Below are 21,636 nucleotides of genomic sequence, written 5' to 3'. Positions count from 1 at the left end.
AAAACTAAAGTCTTTGTCATTTTTCTTTATTTCTAAAATTATTATAAAAAATTGGTTTGAAAAGAATGAAAAATTACACAACAGTAAAAAATAAAATAATTTCAAAATATTTCAGGATTGTCAAAACTTAACTGTAACAAAAGTTCAATGAAGAGTATATACATAAGTGTATCGGAGTTTGTTTAAACACAAGTATAAACAAAGAGTGTCATTCCTGACAACAAACCTCAAGATAAAATTCTAAAAAACTTGATGAGCAACAGGAAAGGTAACATTCGAGATAATTTGATACATTAAATCATAAAATAGCCTTAGCATCACAGAATTTATATGCTTTAAATTGACAAATCTTCTTTCCGTCTTTGTACAGATAGCCTTTGAAGCAGTCTGAACAAAGGTAAGAGGGATCATTAGGTAGTCTCTCACAATCCTGAACACACCATCTGAAAAAAAAATGAGTCAATAAATTAGGGTCTTTACTGTTTCCTGCCAATATATTCAAAATAACTATCTTCTCATTCTCATGGAATTGTTGAGGTGTACTGAAAAAATTGGAATTTCACAGTCAAAGAGATAGACTGTTCAATTCATAAATAAATTTTCGGCTGAAAAGTTAATTTTAAGTTATTGTTCTATGACAAATCGATGGAATAACTCCCAAACCACTTATCTCGTTTGCAGTGTTTTAAAATCTCCGCCCCCATTTTATTTTACTAAAGGAGAACAAATCAACATCATTTCTTGAAGTTTCCACAGAATTTTTTTCGCACAGAGTAGAAAAATCATGGAAGTTTTTGAGAATTTACGTCAAGTAGTTATTCACTTAAAAAATAAAGTATGACAGGAAGTCTACGATGTCGCAGACCAGGATAGGTGGTTTGGGAGTTTCACTGTTGAAATCTGATGTGCACTTCGTGTGAAAGCCGAATTTTTGCAGATTCCCTGACGTTTTCCCTGATTTTCTTAACACCCAAAAAAAATTCCCTGCCGTTTCCAGGTTTTCACGGTCGCTAGACACCCTACAGTTACGTATTAAATGGAACAAATGAACGGAAATGATTCATTGCGCTTTGAGTAAACTTACTTTGCGATTAAACTTCCACAAATGTTACAAAAACGAGCTCTTGAAGGGCAAATGGCTTCATGTAAAGGATATAGATGAGAAACTCGAGGATCATAAAAGTGAATCAATCTGAAACATAAAATAAAAAAAAATTGCGTTTTAAGTCTAGGGGTACAAGAAATACAAATAAATGAAAAGAAAATAGGGTAAAAATAACCCTCTGTTTTTCGAGTTCACGAAGGGCACATACCTTTGATTCGAAGCAAATGGTCAGCTGAACAGATCATGTAAGCATATTCTGGTTGAATCTTAAAAATTAGTGAAGATAATAAAATTATCTGAGCATCAAATTTAGAAAATAGGGTGTCTTCAAATCTTCAATCAACTGAGTCTTTCAATATTCCCCTATTTTTTGCATTAGCACTTCAGTGGATCTTTTTTTTAGGCACATTGCATGGTACAAAACTGTGTCCTTATAATTTTTGCTTAAACTTTGGCAAAAAATGGCAGGATCCATCCAAACTAAAAGTTTTGACATCCGACAAGAATCTGTAGATTTAAAACTCTGGGGCTTTCTTTCTTTGCTCTCCTTCACGAAAACTACTGAATTGATTTACTTCAGGTCTGTTTAAAATGTGAAAGCCCTGGACTTTACTTTCAGACGTTCCAGCACCCTTTAATTTTTCAATTTTCACAACCAACGTTGCAAAATTTCCGTTGATTTCAATCAAACACATTTTCCAGACATCTGCTGAACAGATTGTCAGTTTTTAATCTCAGAAACTACTAGGCTGATTAATCTCGGATTTGTTTTGAATGAAATGTGTGGATTTTTATATGTGCCACATCCCTTTGTTGGTGGATTTTCATTATCAATATTGGAAATGTATGTACATTTACTTTAAAATAATCTATGCTTTGAGGTTTGCTTTTTGTAATTGGAGAAGTTTTGTATATTCGCAATACAAATCCAGAGACTAAAGTTGGCAGGCTTTAATGCACATCAAAAGCTTCTATTAAAAATAAATTATCTCAAGTAAATAGATGGGTAGTTCCGGGGAACTAAAAAAGACAAGCATCTTAAGTAAATTAAATTGGTATTTTCAACCAACTTTCTGCATCGTTTGTTCCCTAGAGCAAAAATAAGAGGCTATTAAATGCTCTTGGTGGATCTTGGAGAATTTAAAAAACCAGCTTCTTTTCAATTGACTAGGAGTACTTTTACCATTACCCTGAGATCAAAGTGAAAAGAAAACAAACCTTGCATTTTTGAACACTATTATATGTTCACAGATTCCTTGGTGCCGGTACACATAGGGGTGTCCTAATTTAAGTTGAAGGTCTATGAAAAATGATTCCTCCATTGATCTTGTTTCACCAAAAACAATACCATTTTTTTCTCCATACTCTCTTATGCTTTCACTGTAGTCCTTACAGGTAGCCTCCCTTGTATCAATGTAGAAATTATTGCCGAAGTAAAACATGGCTGAAGGATATTTTGCCTGTAAGAGAAGGAGAAACAATCATCGTTAATGATTATTGTGGTATACAGTCATTTTGCAATCAGCAGTGCTTGTGAAGACATGAAAATCAATGAGAAACATTACGTTCAAATTCTTAAGTAAAGATAATTGACTTCTAATACAAGATCCGGCTGAAAAGTAACGCCTCCAAGCTCATAACTTTGGAACCGTCAAAGATTATGGTAAAAACCAAAGATTTTCTAAAAGGAGGCATAATTATCTTCCAAACGATTTATTGTTTGCAATGTTGAATAATTTTTGATGTTACAGCGTTGCCAAACTTCCGATATGTTCTCTTCGACATGTTGAAGGGAAATCTTACGGATGGCAAGTTATAACTCTGCCTCGCTAAAATTGAACGAATTTGAGATGAACTGCACAAGCCAAGTACAAAAAAAAAACAGTACATTGTATTCAAGAGCACCATAGAGTATCCAAAATAAATTTACAATTCATCTTTTTATATACTCTCCGTTAACTTAAACACATTTCTGCTAGTGTTTAAGTGTTGTTGAAATCCAGTCTAAAATAATGAATCAGGGTGATTTAGAATCCTCTTTGTGACTGCAGCTTTGACTTCGGAGTCCGATTAGAATTGAGTGCCTTTGAGATTTCTATTCAGGTTCAGAAAAACCAAAAATCACAAGGAGGCAATGTATCCTTATTTCTGGCATTAGCAAGATGCCAACTAGAAAACCCATTTATAATCTGGACGTATGCATTTAGTTTCTTCAGAGATCACTTAGAGATCATGTTTAGAATTATCAGACCTACTAATTACAGATCAAACAATGGACGAAAATGAAAAAGAAAACTTGAGGAGAAATAAAGGGAGGTTTATAAAGCACTTGAAATATAATTACCCTGCTTTGGTGAATTCCATCATTGTCAAAAGGATTTTCACTGACATCACCCTGAGTATCGTTGAAATCTTCAACACACAAAATTGCATCCCGCAGAACATCTAAAGTTTGTGAGCCGAGCACTAGTAGCTCTTGAGACACTCTTGGCCTCTTGTCAACAATTTTGTTGAATTTCCCATTATAATGCTTCACGCTACTGTAAGGTGCATAGATTAGAATTGTCATGACAACGTCATCACTTGCATGCATATCACGATTTAATAACTTGTGTTCATCCTGAAACAGATGAATGGCAAATTGATATTACCTAATCAATGGTAGGAATTTGGAGAAATCAAAAAATTTCTTCATTGGTCTCAATATTCTCTTAATCAATAGCAAAAATTCACTATGTGAGCTCAGGAGGATTACTTACTTTGTCTTGGAGACAAGCATGAAGTCCTGATGTCTAGGTTTTTAGGACACTTGTTACAATTTCCTCAAGATGATTTTAGAGCACTTTCAAGAACAATTAGAGAGTTGATCAATCTACTGATAATTTCTGAAGTTTTAGACTTTTTTGGTAAACCCTAAAAAGACACATCAAAAGGCAATGCTACTGTGACAGCAATTACTTTCATACAAAATTTGATCCAGAAATCATTTAGTTAAGCAGCCTGACTGTTAAAATTTTAACTGGCTTTCTTGGTAAAATTGGACAAGATGTAGTCATATCTGCGCCAAGCAATAAATCGATTTTTGATTCTTGTCGACATAAATTTCAACAATCAGGCTGCTGCTCTAGAGGTAGGTATGGCCATTTAATTTTATCATTAATAATACTAGATGCATGAAAGGGTAAGAAGACTTTCAATTAATTCTTGAAAAATGTATTTCAATCCAGAAATTATTGATTGATTGATAGACTTCCAAATCATTCTAAAAAAAAACTGGATCCACCTCAAGCAAAAGAGTACGACTGGCTAGTAAGAAGAATCTAATTTAAATATTAGCGACAGCTGCGGACATCATCTTTACTGCCATTTCTTCCTTTTGACCAAAACTAAATTATACTGAGAAAATGGATCTGTAGTGTTAGTTGCAGGGTTATGTTTTGATGGTTTATGCTTTAAGACCAAAAAAATTAACAAAATCTGTATAGATGCTGAATTTCTACATCAAATATTGACAGAGATATCACCTGTAAAAAAAAGGCATATGAAATCAACCACTACAGTGGTGCATACTGTGGTTTCTTGCACCTTAGTTTCATCTTTTTTTCATTTCAATCAAACAGTGCAAACGCCTATTACTAATTGATAAACCTAAGGTGGTAGAAGCTATGATATGCACTACTGCAGTGGAAGACATCACATACCATGTTTTTCAATGAGAAATATCTCCCTTAATATTGGACGTAGAAACGTCGCATTCGAACAGATCTTCTCAATTTTTGCTGATCTTTAAGTAAGTATACTTGAACCAGCAAAACTTAATTCTGTGAGCAGCACAACTGGCCCATTGCTTTTTGATTGGCTTTTTGGTTGCTTTTTTTCTGATAATGAATAATTTGTCAATATCATGATGACTGTCAGGCAGGACTTATCAAAGCAGCAGCTCAAAGACTGGTTGATGTGACAAGAGGAGAGGGGGTACTTACAGAGAGGGTAATTTTTCTCCCACGGTATTTTGAAGCTCTAACGATTTCTTCCTGATCTGCTTCACTCCTGGAGAGCACACTTTGGACAGTGCGTAAGCAGCAATTTTCCGGAGCAGGTATCTTTTCATACAGCTCAGGTCTTGTGTATAGGGGTTCAACATCCATCTTTTCTACAGGATTTGGTGGATCCAATTTATCGATACTAAAAGGAGAAAAAAGTGAGTAATATTGATAGTGAATCTTAGTAATATTTATTCCCTTATGTTCACTCCTGTCTCATTTCTGACTGTAACTCTGATCATGGTTTTTTTCTTCCTAGGTTTAGGTACCTACCACAAAACCACATAAGCTTTAATAACTGGTCTAAAGTCAACCGAGAGGTTGATAGAGATGAGGTACCCAATTGAGTTTATCATGAGGCGAAGTCATGGAGAGTAAGTCGGCTCACAAATGAAATAAAATAGGTGACCGACTACCTTGAGGGCTTTTTTTTTATCCGTGGAACGCATGCTACGCGATGATAGCGGTTCGGGCTGGTTCAACCAGCCTGAACCAACCTCAACCTACCTCAGAAGAGTGGTCCAAGCATTCCACTGGAACACATGGAACGCGCCAGTGGAACGCGATAAAAAAGTGATGCGTTCCATTGCGGTCCACTGTGGTCCGGAAAAAAAACCCTTTGCTAAACACATTGAATTTCAGAGCGAAAATGAAGACGGCAGATCTTCAGCACCTCTGTTGCTCTGAAAAGGTTGGAGAATGAATTAAGCATGAGCGGAAAATGCTGATGCGTATATCAGAAAGAGGGCTTTCACGCTGTCGCTACTCAATGTTGGCTTAGTAGGAAAATAATTTCAACAAACCTGCATGTGTGTGCTAAAATGTTTTCTTGCTCCTCTGTAAATTTGATTAAATTAGAAAATGCATGTGTTACACCAATCTCTCCATCAGGACCATAAACTTTGGCAATTTCGGATTTATATTCAACAAAATAATTTTTAAAGTCAATTGTTGAGGACACGGAATCACCAAGGAACTTGCGATACACTTTCTCCATTAGCGCTGGAAAGAAGAACTTTTCAAAAGAAAGAGATACCTATGTTCGGTGAAAACGAGAATTTTGGATGCAATATTCAGTATCTTAGTTCAAAAATAAACAATGTTAATTGACCTATACTTCGGAGTAGTCATGACAATCAGTGCACTGCAAACTGCAAGTAAAAATGTTTCAGCTTTCAGCAATGTTTCAGCACTACCGTTTCAGTATCACGTTTTTTGTTGACACACTATTTTCTAAACAATAACATAACCTCCCTTTAAAGTGCTTTGTTGTCGTGTTTTCAAAATTAAACAAATTCCTGAATGATTCAATTTAAATTAAATCAGTCGTTGTGCCTCTTTCAGTCTTTCTTTTCATTTAATTGTTGCTACAAACTTAATTATTTTGGATTTATATGATATCAATCAATTGCTCTCGTTCAATCTTTAAATTTTAAATGAGAAAAAAAATAAATTGTTCCATCTGGAAACACTGTAATTCCGTGTCTATGTTTACCTTCGCATCGTGGGCCGCAAAGTTGCAAGCTCCAAGTTAATTTTCAGAGCCAGAATCAGAATAACTATAGAGTTCCTTGGCTGGCGTATGATAGTTCTGTGAAATTGAGTGAATTTTTTTCAATGTAATCTACAGTCTCCCTGTCATCTTGATAAGAGCTGCTTTCGGTTCGAACAACAAATCCATAGCCACTATGGACCAAGTATCCAAGCGTGAGTGATTTCAAACTCTTGTATATGAATTTCATTCTTAGAAGCGTTCCATCTACCAGAGTACATCATTATCAGCAACGAGCTTGACCAGAACTTCCAAATCTTTGCACCATTTTTGTATAAAGTTAATGTCCGTACGATGTGTCATGTCAGGCTAAAGACATAAAAACTGAATGGAAGTGCTAGCAGCAGAAAGTGAAGCTGCACTTTTAGTTGAATCGATAAATTCGAAGACCCATCCCCAAAATTTTGTCAGTTTGGGTTCTCTAGGGAGCAGATGGACAGGTGTATCAGTTTCTGAACACATACAGCTAGTTTTGCCGCGGAACATGCTTTTTCAGGGGGTCCCATTTATGATTAATTTGGAAAGTGTTCTATTTCTTGGAAGATGGTCTTCTATGTTCCTTTGGATTTGCCAATCATGCAAAGTAAGAAAGGAAACTGCTCAGTAGTTGCACATAGCAACCAGACCTTGCATCAGGCAAGTTGGCAGATGTTTAAGTTTGACTGATGCGCAGTAGATTCAATTACGTTTTCACGCACAGCGTTGGTGTTGCCAGTGCTCAATCCTCAATGGCTATCGGACAAGTGCGTAGTTGCTTGCTAATGAAAATTAAACAACTGCCAACTTATGTGACGTAAGCCCTAATAATATTGTTGCCTTCGTAATTTGCCTTGTTAGATGGTTTTTCACTTGATATTATGTCCTCCACTGGCATAGTACAAACACGAGGATGATATTCTTCAAGAAAGAATTCTGAATAATTGAGAAATCTTCATTTTCAAGCAAAAATTATAGTAACTTGCCCTCCATTTAAAGAGAATTTTTTAAAACTTGAAGCAACGAAAGATTGAAACCCTTTTAACAGAAGACACTTCTAGCATATCTTTTTTTTTTTTTTTTTTTTTTTTTTTTTTTTTAATTTGTTTATTTGCAAAATATACATAATTTACAAATAAAGAGGGGCATCCGCCCTAGGCATTTCTCCCTCTGGATACTACATTGGTTTCTGAAAATTACAACAATTTTAAAATACAAAAGTGGTAAATGAGAATAACATGTGGCTACAATTTACAGAGAAGTATCTACTGCTCTTGAGCTGAAAAAACCCCCTGTTAAAACAGGAGGAAAAAATCTTGTTGCTAAAATTAAGGTAAAGTTACTACAATTACTGTAAACACCTTTCGGTGTTTTGGTACGGTTACTCATTTATTTAAGTTACTATTTTCTCTTTAACTTGTACCTCGCTTCCGCGGTTACCGCGATTACAACTACAAATAATTCTACTTTCAGCGGACGCACGCGACGACGGCGACGCGACGCGGCACTACTTAATTAATGAGAATAACATGTGGCTACAATTTACAGAGAAGTATCTACTGCTCTTGAGCTGAAAAAACCCCCTGTTAAAACAGGAGGAAAAAATCTTGTTACTAAAATTAAGGTAAAGTTACTACAATTAATGTAAACACCTTTCAGTGTTTTGGTACGGTTACTTATTTAAGTTACTATTTTCTCTTTAACTTGTACCTCGCTTCCGCGGTTACCGCGATTACAACTACAAATAATTCTACTTTCAGCGGACGCACGCGACGACGGCGACGCGACGCGGCACTACTTAATTTATTTCCTTATCTCTTTTGAGAGTGATTCAACTAATGTTGTTAATCTTTCAACTTGATTTGATAAGATGGTTAATTTCTTTTCTAGAGAGTCTACTTTATTTTTATGGTCTGATTGCATTTCTCTTATTTTTTTATTTAGTTCTTTAATTATCTGATCTTTATCTTCTTCCTCTTTTTGGGGTTTTCCGGGAGATTCTGTATCTTGGTCCTTTAATTTTTTCCCCTTTAGTCTCTGGTATGTTGGGCATCCTTTCCATGTTGAAAAATGATCGCCTTTACAGTGCAAGCAGACCGGTTTTATCGGGGTTCCACTCTTTTGTGCGTTCTTTAAAGTTTCGCATTGATCTTTGTGATGTTCTTGAGTACAAATTAGGCATCTGATTTTAAAGTTACAATAATTTTTTGTATGTTCATATTGTAAACAAGTTTTACATTGGGGAATCTCAATGTATTTTGGATCTATTTCTTCTATCTTTGTTTCAAAACCATTTAATTTTTTAATGTTATTTATTTTATTTATTGTCTCATTATTTTTATGTTTAATTTCAATTTTATAGAGTGGGGTAGGTTTTTTTCTGTTATAGATTTGGTTTATTTCTGTTTCTAAGAGATATTTTTCTTCTATTTCTTTTTTGAGTGCGTTTAAGTTTGTTTGAATTGGGAGTCCTTTTATGATTCTTTTATAAGTTTTTTCTTTCCTAAATTTGAATGTATAGAATTCTATAGAATATACGTCCTTTAGTAGTCTTTTTAATCTGTCATATGGTGCATGGTCGTAGTTATCAACTTTTAGTTTGATTTTTATTTGATTGTTTGGGATTGATTTAATTATTGTTTCTTTAAAGTTTATTTTATGAGTATTGATTATGTCATGAAATTTGTCAAGATCTGTTTCCTTTAAGAAAATAGGAGGGGGTTGTCTAGAAATTATTCTGTTTTCTTTATTTATGATAGGAGTTTCTTGATTAATTTCTTTTCTAGGTTCCGTGTTTGTTGCTGTTTTGTTTACGCCGTCACCTTCCTCTGTTAAAATTATGTATCTGTTACTGTTATCTAATTTAGGTTTTTTGTTACAAGGGTTTCATTGGATATATTTTTATTTTCATTAAAGTTTTGTTGTGGTTTTTTGGTTCCTTTATCATTATTATTGCTTTGGTTATCCGTTTTCTCATTTCTTTGAGTATATTTCTTTTCATAACATATGATAGGTTCAAAATCTGTATCTTCAAGTTGATCAGATTCAAGTCCCTTGTTTAAGGATTCCCATTTTACTGTTGTAATTTTATCCTGACAGAAAGAGCATTGGTAACCTTTTTGTGAATGTTCGCAGTAGATTTTTCGGTAATTTGATTTTGTTTTCGAACATGGTTCACAGGATTGAATTTTCTTTTTGTGTATACAAATAAAAGGGTCCCATAGTATGATTTCTATGTTTTCAAGATCTGGTGGCAACTTATCTGCTTCTGATTCTTCTCTTGTCTCATCTTTTTCTTTAGTGAAACACCCTTCTAAGTTCGTTGCTCCTTTTTTCCTTTGTGAGAGGGGGGAGTGTATCGGTATTTTCGGGAGGGCATTTGGAGATTTTGGGTGTTTCAATTGGTATTCTCGGTGATTCTCCTCTAAACGCATATTTTCCTCGTAGTTGGTGAAATGTTTCCATTCTTTTTCTTTCTCTTTCCTCAGTAATATACTAAAGAGTCTTCTCGAACTCAATTTCAGTTCTGGTGAGTCTCTGTAAATAAAATGTGCCACCGGTACCCTAACACTAAAAAACGAAAATGTCAAGTCATATGTTACAAGATGATAGCATTTGAGACACATGCAGGCAATGGCTTCATGTTCACAAAATATATCGTTCACTTTAGTAGTGTTAAGGCATTTCGTACAGTCATTCAGAGAAATTAAATGTATGCAATTTAGATAATTAGAAATTTTAAATTCGTAATAGTATTCAAATTTTGAGGGGTCCCGTTTCTCATGCGGTACTGTGTGTTCCTTCCAGTGTGAGTGTGAGGCTGAAGAGAAGAGAGGCATTTGTTGAGTCGGTTGTTTTCCTCTTTCTAGGTTAAGTTGGTTTGTTGCCAGAATGTAGGTGATTTATTGACGAGTGTTATCAGATAAACGATGTCATGTTTATCTGAGGTGATTTTGGTCTGGTTGATAAAATGCCACTGCGAGTGAGAAAAGGTTATATAATATCCCGTTTGAATGAGCATAAAAGACAGATATCTGTGGGATACTCACATGGTTTCACTATTTAAAGTACAAAAATGTATACTTGGAGGTATATGCTTTCAGGGGATATAAATTTCAAGTCAAAAAGGAGAACTTTAAACCACAAAAACTTTGAAACTCTGAGGAGCGTAACAGCGCTGGACTTCACTCGGCCAAAGCACAAAACGAAGTCCTCTAGCATATCTTAACCAGGAGACTTTTCTATCAAACAATAATTTTTTTTATACCTAATTCATTATAATTGAAAGTGTTCTCTGTAAGTATGGTAAAAAATCACACTCTGATAAAAAAAAATGTATATTCTTTACTTCCAGATGAAGTTTCTGCAACCAGCCTTGGGGGCGACTGCACTTATGAAATTCCAAAGAAATGTATCTTTTCTGAAAAAGATATGAAGTCTTGGGAATCAAGTGAAGCCTACGATGTAAGTTTTTTCACCCTCTACTACTCACTAAATGTCTAGACTGATCATCAAGGAAAACCAAGGGACTAATTATCCAAATATCTAATTAATTTGATACTAATTATTAAAAGTAAATTACCTTGGAATAAAATTGAGGTATTCAAAAAAATGGAAAAATAAAGAGAGATAGGTACAAAAGTGAACAATTTTTTTAATTTCGTCATAAAGACCAAAATATAATATTAATAGTTGACATAGTTTCAACTGTTAAATTCTTCTTTATTAATTTATCAACATTTGATAGTTAATGGAGTTCTTGCATGTGTCAGGAATTAGTAGTGTGAGCAACTCTGCTCGTGTAAATTTTCGCAAGAAACATGATGAAGCCACTGGTTTTCTCTGAAATAAACTCCCAAGCTCAAAAAAAGCTCTCAAAGTTCTGGCTGTAATGGAGGGGATATCTCATGCCTTGTCGAGAGACCACCCCTATTCATGCTAATGATAACATCTTTTTTCATTTTCAAATTACCTTTTTGAAGCATTACCATTATTTCATGCCATTGGCTGGTGTATGGTCGGTAAGTTTTGGCACCCCTGTTTGATGGAGCAGCTCAATTTAGGCATGTAGTAGCAAATATTAGACTGCTATTGACGATACTCAATTCTAATTGTTTTCATCCTCATCTTTTAAAGGACTATTTTGGATTCATCAAAGCTATGAATGAAGCCTCAAAGGCAAATCCTTAAAGATTGATTGTGAAATTTCCGAGATGACTCAAGGAATACTCAATCTTCTGAGCACTCTTGATGAATGGATTGATCAGACTCCGCCAATTGAACAACCCCAACGGTTTGGTAACAAAGCTTTTGCACTATGGTACCAGAAGTGTAAAGAGGTAAATATTGGCTCCATAATCATCAATCCATTGGTTACACGCTGCATCACTATGAGACTGCAGGAATGCATCTCTTGGTTTGTAGCATTGCAGACCTCCTGTCATGCTTTATTTTCAACATCAAAAACTATGAAACCTGATTTCATGTAAACTTCGGTGATTTTTCTTCTTCATGTGAAGAATATTTTAAGAAAATTTAAAACCATAATGTTGGTTTGGTCTCATTTTAGAAGATGAAAGAGGACCGCAGACATTGAAACCCGCAACCAAGGTACCCATTTTTGCAGTTTCACAGTAGATCAGTAAATATTACTCAGAGAAAAAAGTCACTCATTCATATCTTGAAAGTGGAATCTTGGATTATGCCCATTACATGACCTTACATCGTAATTTGGGTGCGTTTATATTAGAAACAAAAAAAAAAGATTACGAAAAAAGCAAAGTATGTAGTAATGTTTGTCTAGTAGGAAGTATCTTAGAATTAACAAATATCGCAACTAATTTTTAAAAAGTTATGGTCTCGAATTAAATAGATTTTTTCTCATAAAAGTGTTTTCTAGCCTCATTTCAAACAAAAGCCCCAGGTATCTTTCTGGCTTTCCTTATCTGAGTTCTTTTTGGAGAAATTGGTGCAGGGGACCATGTATACCACCAACCACTAGCCTTACATAATTCAGAAGGGGCGATTTTCCGGGTGTGCAAGGAAGGGAGGAGGGTCAAAAAGTCCCCCAAAGTGCCTTACAAAATGCTTGAACTAGATGGCCTTAATGCTCTAATTTATGTTCAAAGTTTGAATGAAGGAAATTCTTATTCCCTTCGGCTCCACAGATTTTCACCATGTTGTACATTACCCCCTTTTTTTTGTCCTACATGGTATATGTACTTTATTTTTCAGAACAGCAGCAAATTATTGGAAGATATTCTACCCAGAGAGTTACACCCAGCAATTGTAGAATTAAAAGAATATTTAACTGAAAGCTTTGGAAACTCAACAAGAATTGATTATGGCACAGGACATGAAATGTCATTTTGTATGTTTCTATGTTGTCTCTTCAAGCTACGTATTTTTCAAGAAAAAGACAGTATAGCTGTGGTGACCAGAGTTTTTAATAAGTAAGTTCTTCAAATTCATTTGATCAAAAATGAAACCGTTATTTGAAGGATTATTGTTAAAAACCCAACAGAAATGCTTCAAGCATAAAACTCAGCAGAGAGCCAGATTTATCAATACTGATTTTTTGATTATCATGCAATGTTCATGGATTGTAATTTAGCTCACAACTTTGTTCAACAAGCATAGGGAAAGAAATGCCCTTATTAAAAACGGCAGATATTTTCAAATGTGGCAGTGGAATTAAGGTCTTGTTCTACAAACCTTAGTGTGAACAAGGTCTAATGTCTTTTTGAAATCACTGCATTAAACTAATCCATCATAAATCCATCAAACACCATACATAGTTGACAACTTGCCTTTCATAAAGAAATTGTCTCATGGAGACAAGAAAAACTTATCTTTTCTTGGTTTATACTCACATATTTACTTTGCTTGGATTTTCAGGTATTTGAATTTAGTTCGCAAACTTCAAAAAACATATCGCATGGAACCTGCAGGTAGTCATGGTGTCTGGAGTTTAGATGACTATCAATTTGTACCTTTCATATGGGGAAGTGCGCAGTTCATAGGTAAAATTATTTGTGATGATAATTAAAAATTATCTCAGTTTTAAGATATAGTTTCGTCCGTCTGAGAAAAATTGTCTGGTACGTTATAATTGTGTTCTGCAGTTTTACACTACTGCTGTTAGATTTTCTGTTCTTTCTTCCTTTTCCTCTGTAAGAACAACATCTACCAAAGTTGAAGGTGTGAAAGATACCAGAAAATATTACCAAATCTGCACTACCTCCTAAAATTGTTCAATAAATTTTAATACTTGCTTGTAATTCATTAACCTCTGTACAATTGATCATTGAAAATAATCTAAAAATTTTCTTTAGCTTCTTTTTTTTCTAAAACTCAGCAAATTAGTGAAAAGAGACAGCTCGTACGGTGCAACACTGAAAGAAATATAAATGATGGCAGAAGCAGTTGCTTTTGTATAGTTATTAGTTGTATGTGTGCTTTACTTAGTTGCACTTTTACTCTTTTTTAAACAGGAAAGCCAATTATTGAACCAAGTATGTTCCTTCAAGATGAAATAGTGAACAAATTGCACCAGGAATATATGTTTATAGGCTGTATTAAGTATATAACAGAGGTAAGAATTCAAAAGTTCAGTTATTATACTTTTTTTAAAAATATGATCTGCTTTATTTACTTCTTTGCAATGATATCGTCACCCTCGGTCAGAATATCACAAGCTCCATTCATACTTAGATGCTATGTTGCCAGACACCTCAATATTATTTTAATTTCTTCTTCAAAACTTTGGCACACATTTTCATGAAAATTCCAGAGACTAATTTTACTGACAAAAGAAATACCAGGGAAAATTTTCAAATTATTCTGCTCATTAGTTTTTCCATAGAAAAATTGGACAAATTTGGTAACATAGTGCTCAAGCACCAATGGCGCTTGTGATATTTTGACTGGACGGTGGCAAGCAATACTCTATTCTTCATTTCTTGTTGGCATAGGAAGAAAATGTAAAAATTATTCAATCAGTTTTATGTCAGAAACCAAACTCATATGTATTTTGGTACAAAAAATGACAGTTGAATTGGACTGTATTTTGCGATGAGGAACTATTATTTCTGGCTCAGTCATACAAGCATTAATCTGTTCTGGAAAACTAATGCTACATAATATGTTGCCTAAAATTAGCCAAAAATTTTAGCTCTAATTGCAAAATGTAGTCCATTTCATCTGCAGGTACTAGGTAAAATATTACCCATCCTTCTTTATGCTCCCTGCTATTATTTGTGGTGGAACCAACCATGATTGACTGTTTCTTTTTGTATTTTGTGTCCCTAGAGCCTCTAATTTTGAATAATAAATGAATTGTGCCTTTTATACTATTTGATCGATTGAATATTTAGAATTATTTAAATAGAAAAGTATTTGATTTGTTTGTAGGTCAAAACTGGTCATTTTGCAGAACACTCAAATCAGCTGTGGAACATAAGTGGACTCACCACGTGGACTAAAGTAAATCAGGGTCTTATCAAAATGTATGATGGAGAGGTATGTGTATTTGTGGATATTATTCTCAAAGAAAGCGTTGTCTGAGATTTCGCAGTTTTGGACAATTTTTTGTATTTTTTATCACAACTGCACAGAGAATATGACAGGTTTTGGTAGTGGCTTGTAATAACTCTTGTTTTAATTTTTCGCCCTAAAAATATTTAGCTTGTACCATGCGTACAATAGCATTTCCAAAGCATCACATTTTGTCTGAAAATTTCCTTCAAATCTGTTTTTCTTCAACTTGCATGATCTTGTGCCTTCATCCGTGAATCCAGAAAAACAATAAACATCTTCTCTAAAAATCTGTACATATTTTAAGAGAAATACCGATCATTACTAAGTTTCAATCCTTTTTTTTCTTCTCACAGAAAATGGATCTTTGCTGCTCCGAAAAAAAATGTAAAAGGGATTTTTTTATTCTTGTCAAGTTATTTTTTATCATAATATACATACATTTTGATGGCTAAGGCACAAAACTGCCTACCTGCAAACTCTGACGATTTTGCAGGACAAAGAAGAAACTTCGCCATTCTTGTATCTTTGTGGTTGGATTTGCAATTTTTTTCTTTCTCTTTTTACATTACAGCGTTATTACAGTGCTCCCATGCGAAATTGCAAAAAACTAAAAACATCAGCTTGCGTATTTAATACTGAGGAATGCAGTTAAGACAGTAACTCATTTTCGCCAAAATTGTCAGTTAGGTAGTATTGTTCTTTAGCCTTCGATTTGAAGATGTATTACAACAGATGTAGTTCCAAATTCTCAGTTAGTTGTTATTTTCATTGAATTTTGACCTTCCCAAGAGGCCCTACCATTGTCGGGCTTTTAAAAACATGAACTTGGCTTTAAACACCTTTATTTTTTCTTGATTCTTGATGCTTTGTTGCACAGTTAGTTTAGTTGCCTGTTGGACTCAAACCCAAATAAGGTCACGGATTTTCACTTCCTGAGTGTGTCAGTTACCACCATGTTTTTACGGAGATAAAAGCATCCATTCCTGTTAAGGGCAAAATAATTACTACTCCAATCTTGTTCCTTTATTTATGAGTTGTATGCTTCTCTATTTATCATTAGTGGCGTATAAATTGCTGACTATTGCTTATTGCTTGCAACATATTTGCTGTAATGTCCAGATTTTGTTTTTGGTGATTTCCACTTTTCTCCAATAATGAAGCAAGGGACCACTAAACAAGGTAGGAATTGAAGCATTATGATACATATTTTCTACTCAAAATTTCATATGGAATTTGATTTAGGCAACAAAAAAAGCTCTAAATAGCTCCTAAGCAAACTATTTCTGTTTTCAGTTTGCATTGGGTACTGGAAATGTAAATTGCCACACAAGAAAAACAATACGCTATGTGAGTCAAATCGCACACTACAACGCTCATGGCGAGCTTTTCAATCAAGAAGTGCTCTTTCCCCACATTGGCTTGTTTAAAGTTTGAAAAACATGCAACAACTGAGCCAAAGGGCCAAAATTTGGCTTGTCATATTTTTATGCTGCATAGACTATCATGGCAATTTTCAGGACGTAATTCAACTCTTGAAGAGTTTTGTTGTTTCCCAAGCGGGAAGTTTAAATTCACGCATCAAAAATCATTAAATATCCTAGTTAGGAGTTGACGTTAGAAATTTTCCTCCAAATCATGCTCCATATGAAATTTTAATTCGAAAACAGGTGTCCAAATGCCTCAATTTGTATCTAGTTCAGTGGTCCATTCAGCAATGATACAGAGATCTTATGTCAACACCTGGTTTAGGACCAATAAGTATGATCTTTATGAAGATTCTGCTCTGAAGTAGCTGCATCACTGAGAAATCGTCACCTTCCAGGCAAAGTATCACAAGCGCCATGCGACGTTTAAAAATTTCCGCTGCCATTTTATTTCTTTACTGAGAAATTGTTGGTTGAATCTGTTTGGAAATTTCACTAAATTTTATCGGCAGCACAAAGAAAATTCAGTGAAATTTTCGGACAGTTTCGTTGAACAATTTCTCTGTAAAAAAATAAAATGGCAGCGGAAATTTTTAAACGTCGCATGGCGCTTGTGATACTTTGCCTGGAAGGTGACGAAATGTGCACAAATCTCATTAATGCCTGTCAAAGAAAAAGTAACAACGTCTGGAAAGAACTTACTTTTTTTTTCATTGATATAGAAACATTTTTTCTCGTTTTGAAAAAATGGAATTTACTGATCGTGTGAAGTTGTCAAAGACTTAAAACGTGAGCATGTTTAGAGCAAAAGTGGTCATCGCAAATCCTTTATTTTCATTATGAAGCGAACTACAGCTAAGAATGCACAGTCAAACCTCACCAAGTTTGAAATTCCGATAACTCTGTAATATTGGCTTTGTCCTGTTTTTTTGGTTCGCCAGTATTAAGTCTGTTTTATACGGAAATCCTACTTAGTCGGAATGAACCCTTGGTCTAGATGCATTCCAATTTAGTAAGGTATGACTTAAGCAGTGTGCTATGCAATAAGTATTTCATGTTATAATTTTTTTTTTTTAGGTATTAAGGAAATTTCCCGTAATCCAGCATGTTTTATTTGGGTCTATCTTGCGGTTCCAAGCATGTGAAAAGGCAAAATTTGCTCTTCCAATGCAGCGGAAACCATCAGCACCATTCAGTGTCTCCACATCGCAGCTTACTAGGGAAGCTGTTCTCTCACGGTCTCAATCAGATGCAGATGCATTAAATAAAAAACCAGGTAACATCCCACCTGTTTCTGTCAACGAAGCTAGGGTGAGCAAAAGCCCTGACAGCCAAATCAACTGATCAGTTTCGTTGTTTTCTTTTAGCAAAGCAAAGTCAGGATAATTAATAAAAAATATGAAGCTGAAGTGTGAAATATTCAGTCTGTGAACTATTCATCATACCTACTATGATTTATTTTCTACTCCAAATTAGGTTTTGAATGAGGCCGCTTTCAAAAATCTGATGTTGTATGATTTTTCAATTCAATAATTGACTTCAAGCCCAATCGACAACAAAAGTCAATAGTTTTAGGATATTATAACTTGCCAAACTGGATTGTTTTAAATGGAGAATTCGAAAATACATGGAACTAGAAAGTTGAATCATAGATAATTTTATGACATCTTTACCGATCAAAGTATGCATCTACTTCAGAGAGGAGACAAGAAGATCACCTCCATTACCCCATTTGAGTTTGATTTCACTGAAATTGCTATTCTCAAATTAATAATTGTGTGTGATGAATTGTAATGCTAATCACAAAAATACAAATCTAACTTTGCCTAATTTTTTAAACACAGAACTTATTGTTTAAGTCTGAAAATAACCAAGTTTTGAATGTTATTTTCTAACTTTAAAATAAAAGATAAAAAAATGAACCATCAATAATTTAAAAAAATTGGATGTGTCAAATGCCTCTCAGTAGTAAGTATTTGAGTGAATAGCTGAGCTAAATCAAATATTTATCATTCCATCTCTCAAAATTTTATAAATAATCATTACACTAAGTAACTGGTTCAGTATACTTTGTAGTGCTGCACAATCTTGTTTTTCTATTTTTTAAATTATTTGATGAATAATCATAATTATGAGTATTATTGTGATTAACTCCATTATTCTAATCACGACTAAATGAAAATATCCTCAGTTGCATACTGGGACACATTTAAACAAAGACAATTTTTACTTGTGATATAAAGATAATTTATGTTAAATTTTTTTCCACCTCCATCCTCACCCCCATTTCTTTTATTTTTAAAGATAATAAGAAACCGATTTAAATGTTGTGAAAAGTTTTCCATTTTTATCAGGACTCATTTTGATGTTTTCCTAGAAAATTTTTGTTACCTTTTCTTCCTGATCTTCTTGTTCTTTTCCTTTTTTTAAATGACAATGGCCACTTCGGGATCAGAGTGTCCCATCAGCAGATCTTCTGATCACTCTGTGGTTTCTACTTGGCGTATGAAACTACTCCGTGCCCCATGCCACCCTCCTAATTAGTGCCAGTAATGAATCGTTGCTCATGATAACCCACCGTTGTGCGATGTGAGTGTAAATGTAGTGCTTCATCAGTTTTAGTTTTAAATCGGTTGTATCGTGAGACAAGTAGAAACCATGGAGTGATCAGAAGACCTGATGATGGGATACTCAAATCCCGGAATGGCCAATGTCATTTGAAAAAAGGAAAATAACCAGGAGATCAAGAAGAAAAGGTAAAAACAAAAATTTTCTAAAAAAACATCGATTTAAATGTCTCAAAATAATTTTATTTTTCTTTTTTCCCCTGTTTATCTATAAAGGATAATTTGCCAAGTACAAATGTTGCCAAATTTCGAAACTTGACAATTTCTGTCTTCTTTCTCTGAAAACTTCAGTGGTTAATTTTGCAAGTTGGCTACACAATTTTATTTTGATTTAAATCCCTTTTAAATATCAATTTTACGTGAGACTGCCCGCCACACTAATAATCAATTCTTTTAAAGACATCTAAGTAGAGCGAAAAAAGCATTGCCAGCTCGCAAGAATCACCACTGAGAAACTCGCATTTCTCTGACAGAAAAATTACTGAGGACATACAGAAACAAAATTACCCAGAAACTTTAGAAGAAATCCCTTTTCTTTAAGTCAATCAACTACAGAAATAAGCATTATGTAATTCAATAGTTTCATCTGTTTCCGTTATTCATTGATGCAAATTTTACAAGCAATATTCTCTTCTTCTAATATGCTTCCTAAAATTATCGGGTGCACCACTTCAGTGCACCTCCTTCTTTTAATTTATTCGTTTTATGGCAAAGTCGTCAATATGTTTTCTTTTCTTTTGAATGAATTTCAACTTTTATTTTGAAATATTTGATTTATGTAGATGAACTTGTCAGCTAGTCATTTTTCTCCCTAAAAATATTACATTTTTTTTTAAAGTAAAAACTTTCATACTTCTCTGTTGCTCTTTCCTCTCCTGTTCCATAAAACTCTAAGTTGAACAGATATTTTTTTTTCAGGGCTCAAGCACCAAAATTCAACTCTCGATAAGGGCAGAAAAAATTGTGCCATTTGGCCTTCATTCAATCCAGCAAGCCCAGTTTCAATAGGTAAACTGCAGTCAAAGACATTTTTTAGGCTCAAAAGATCAAGGGCATGTCATATGGCAGTTTCCCCCACTTTTCTCGAAACTTGGGTTTTGGCGCTTTGACCCATGAGAAAAATATCAGTTCAATTCTGCTCTTTCTGTTTCCTCAATATCTGTCAGAACTCAGAGCTCTTTCCTCAGTCTGAAACGTGCACATTTTTTTTCGCTAATTAAGGTTTTGAATGAAAGGTCGTTTGAGTCTTTGTCACTTGGCGTACAGTTTAACGTGAATTCAACTACAAACTCAGGTTTGGAAAGTGAGGTTTCTAAAATGGAACAATTATCCTCCATCCATTTTCTTAATTGAAAAACTGTCTCATTATAATTGTCTAAAAAAACTCTCTCTCTTAGAACTTGAACAAGATGTAAGACGATGTGTTGAATAATACATTGGGAAAATGAGTGTGATGTCTATGAAATTCAAAATCTTATTCACCAGAAACTTTTTCGTTTTTCGGTGTGGCAAAGGGTGTAATTTTTTCAACTACATATCCATTTTTGTCTGTAAGTTTATTCAATCTCATCACTGTTTCCTGTTTTGACCTACATATATTTCAACACTAAAATAAGGAGTGAAAAATGTAAATTCAGTACGGTAACAAAACATATTTATTGAAATAAAATTTCTCTTCGGCTTGAAATCATACATCTAAGGAGGTAAAAATTAAAATTTTCAAAAACAAACATTAAAATTTTAAACTGAATTTATAGAAATAATTGCAGGTATAAAATCTGCACTGAAAAAATTTACTGATTAACATTTCATAAAATTTCCTCTCTCACATTTCTCAAATTATGAAATATGTAGGTAAATTGCTAAATAAATATTTTCTAGGGAATAATTTTTTAAGCTATAGTAACTTCCATTCAATAGGATGGTTAATGAAATAAAAAGCGTAACCACAAAGACAAACAGTACGAGATGTAGATAAGTTAACCCTCTATGGCCTGGTGTAACGATTTCGTTCCTACGCATCTTTGGTTTTTTAAAAATAGAATCATTCCTCTGTGGCATAACGTTGCTAAGTTGTATCAATGTTTTCGATTTTGAAGACATGAATACTCAAATTTAGAAATTTTGAGAAGAAGAATGGGAACTTAATGTTTTTACAAAAGCTACAGCATAGATTTGTGTCCCTTTGTAAGCTTAAGTTGATTTAACAAATAGATTTAAAAAAAAATGTGTGAGATCTAAAATTATCTGAACACCACTGTTGAAGGAGGATTCCTTTAGTTAGTTCCACTTGAGGTATCTTCTCTTTTGAAGGAAGTGTTCCTTTCCCTCAGCGGCCGCCTTCTTACTCTCTTTCTTTTTTGACTCTTAC

General features: G+C 34.1%; 2 protein-coding genes across 2 annotated transcripts; one reads left to right on the top strand and one right to left on the bottom strand.

Annotated features, from left to right (window-relative positions):
• Window positions 1-84: 84 nt before the first annotated feature.
• Window positions 85-6,338, bottom strand: Pbp49 (proximal sequence element A Pbp49). The gene is made up of 6 exons (XM_019054516.2): window positions 5,952-6,338; window positions 5,089-5,290; window positions 3,450-3,725; window positions 2,324-2,565; window positions 1,085-1,192; window positions 85-443 (listed from the first exon to the last, which is right to left on the bottom strand). Exons 1-6 carry the CDS (start codon window positions 6,143-6,145, stop codon window positions 299-301), a joined length of 1,167 nt encoding a protein of 388 aa, XP_018910061.2. The 5' UTR covers window positions 6,146-6,338; the 3' UTR covers window positions 85-298.
• A 203-nt stretch (window positions 6,339-6,541) lies between these two features.
• LOC109039161 (serine/threonine-protein phosphatase 2A activator) lies at window positions 6,542-18,468 on the top strand. The gene is given in 9 exon segments (XM_019054539.2): window positions 6,542-6,855; window positions 11,031-11,140; window positions 11,813-11,846; window positions 11,849-12,015; window positions 12,911-13,128; window positions 13,574-13,698; window positions 14,170-14,270; window positions 15,089-15,196; window positions 17,716-18,468. Coding segments are annotated over 9 exon segments (1,149 nt in total). The 5' UTR covers window positions 6,542-6,836; the 3' UTR covers window positions 17,983-18,468.
• Window positions 18,469-21,636: the final 3,168 nt, after the last annotated feature.

Source organism: Bemisia tabaci, chromosome 5 (assembly GCF_918797505.1).
Source record: "Bemisia tabaci chromosome 5, PGI_BMITA_v3".
In the NCBI taxonomy this organism is placed as follows: domain Eukaryota; kingdom Metazoa; phylum Arthropoda; class Insecta; order Hemiptera; family Aleyrodidae; genus Bemisia; species Bemisia tabaci.
Note: the sequence above shows the minus strand (reverse complement) of the source record. Positions and strands in the feature narration are given on the sequence as shown.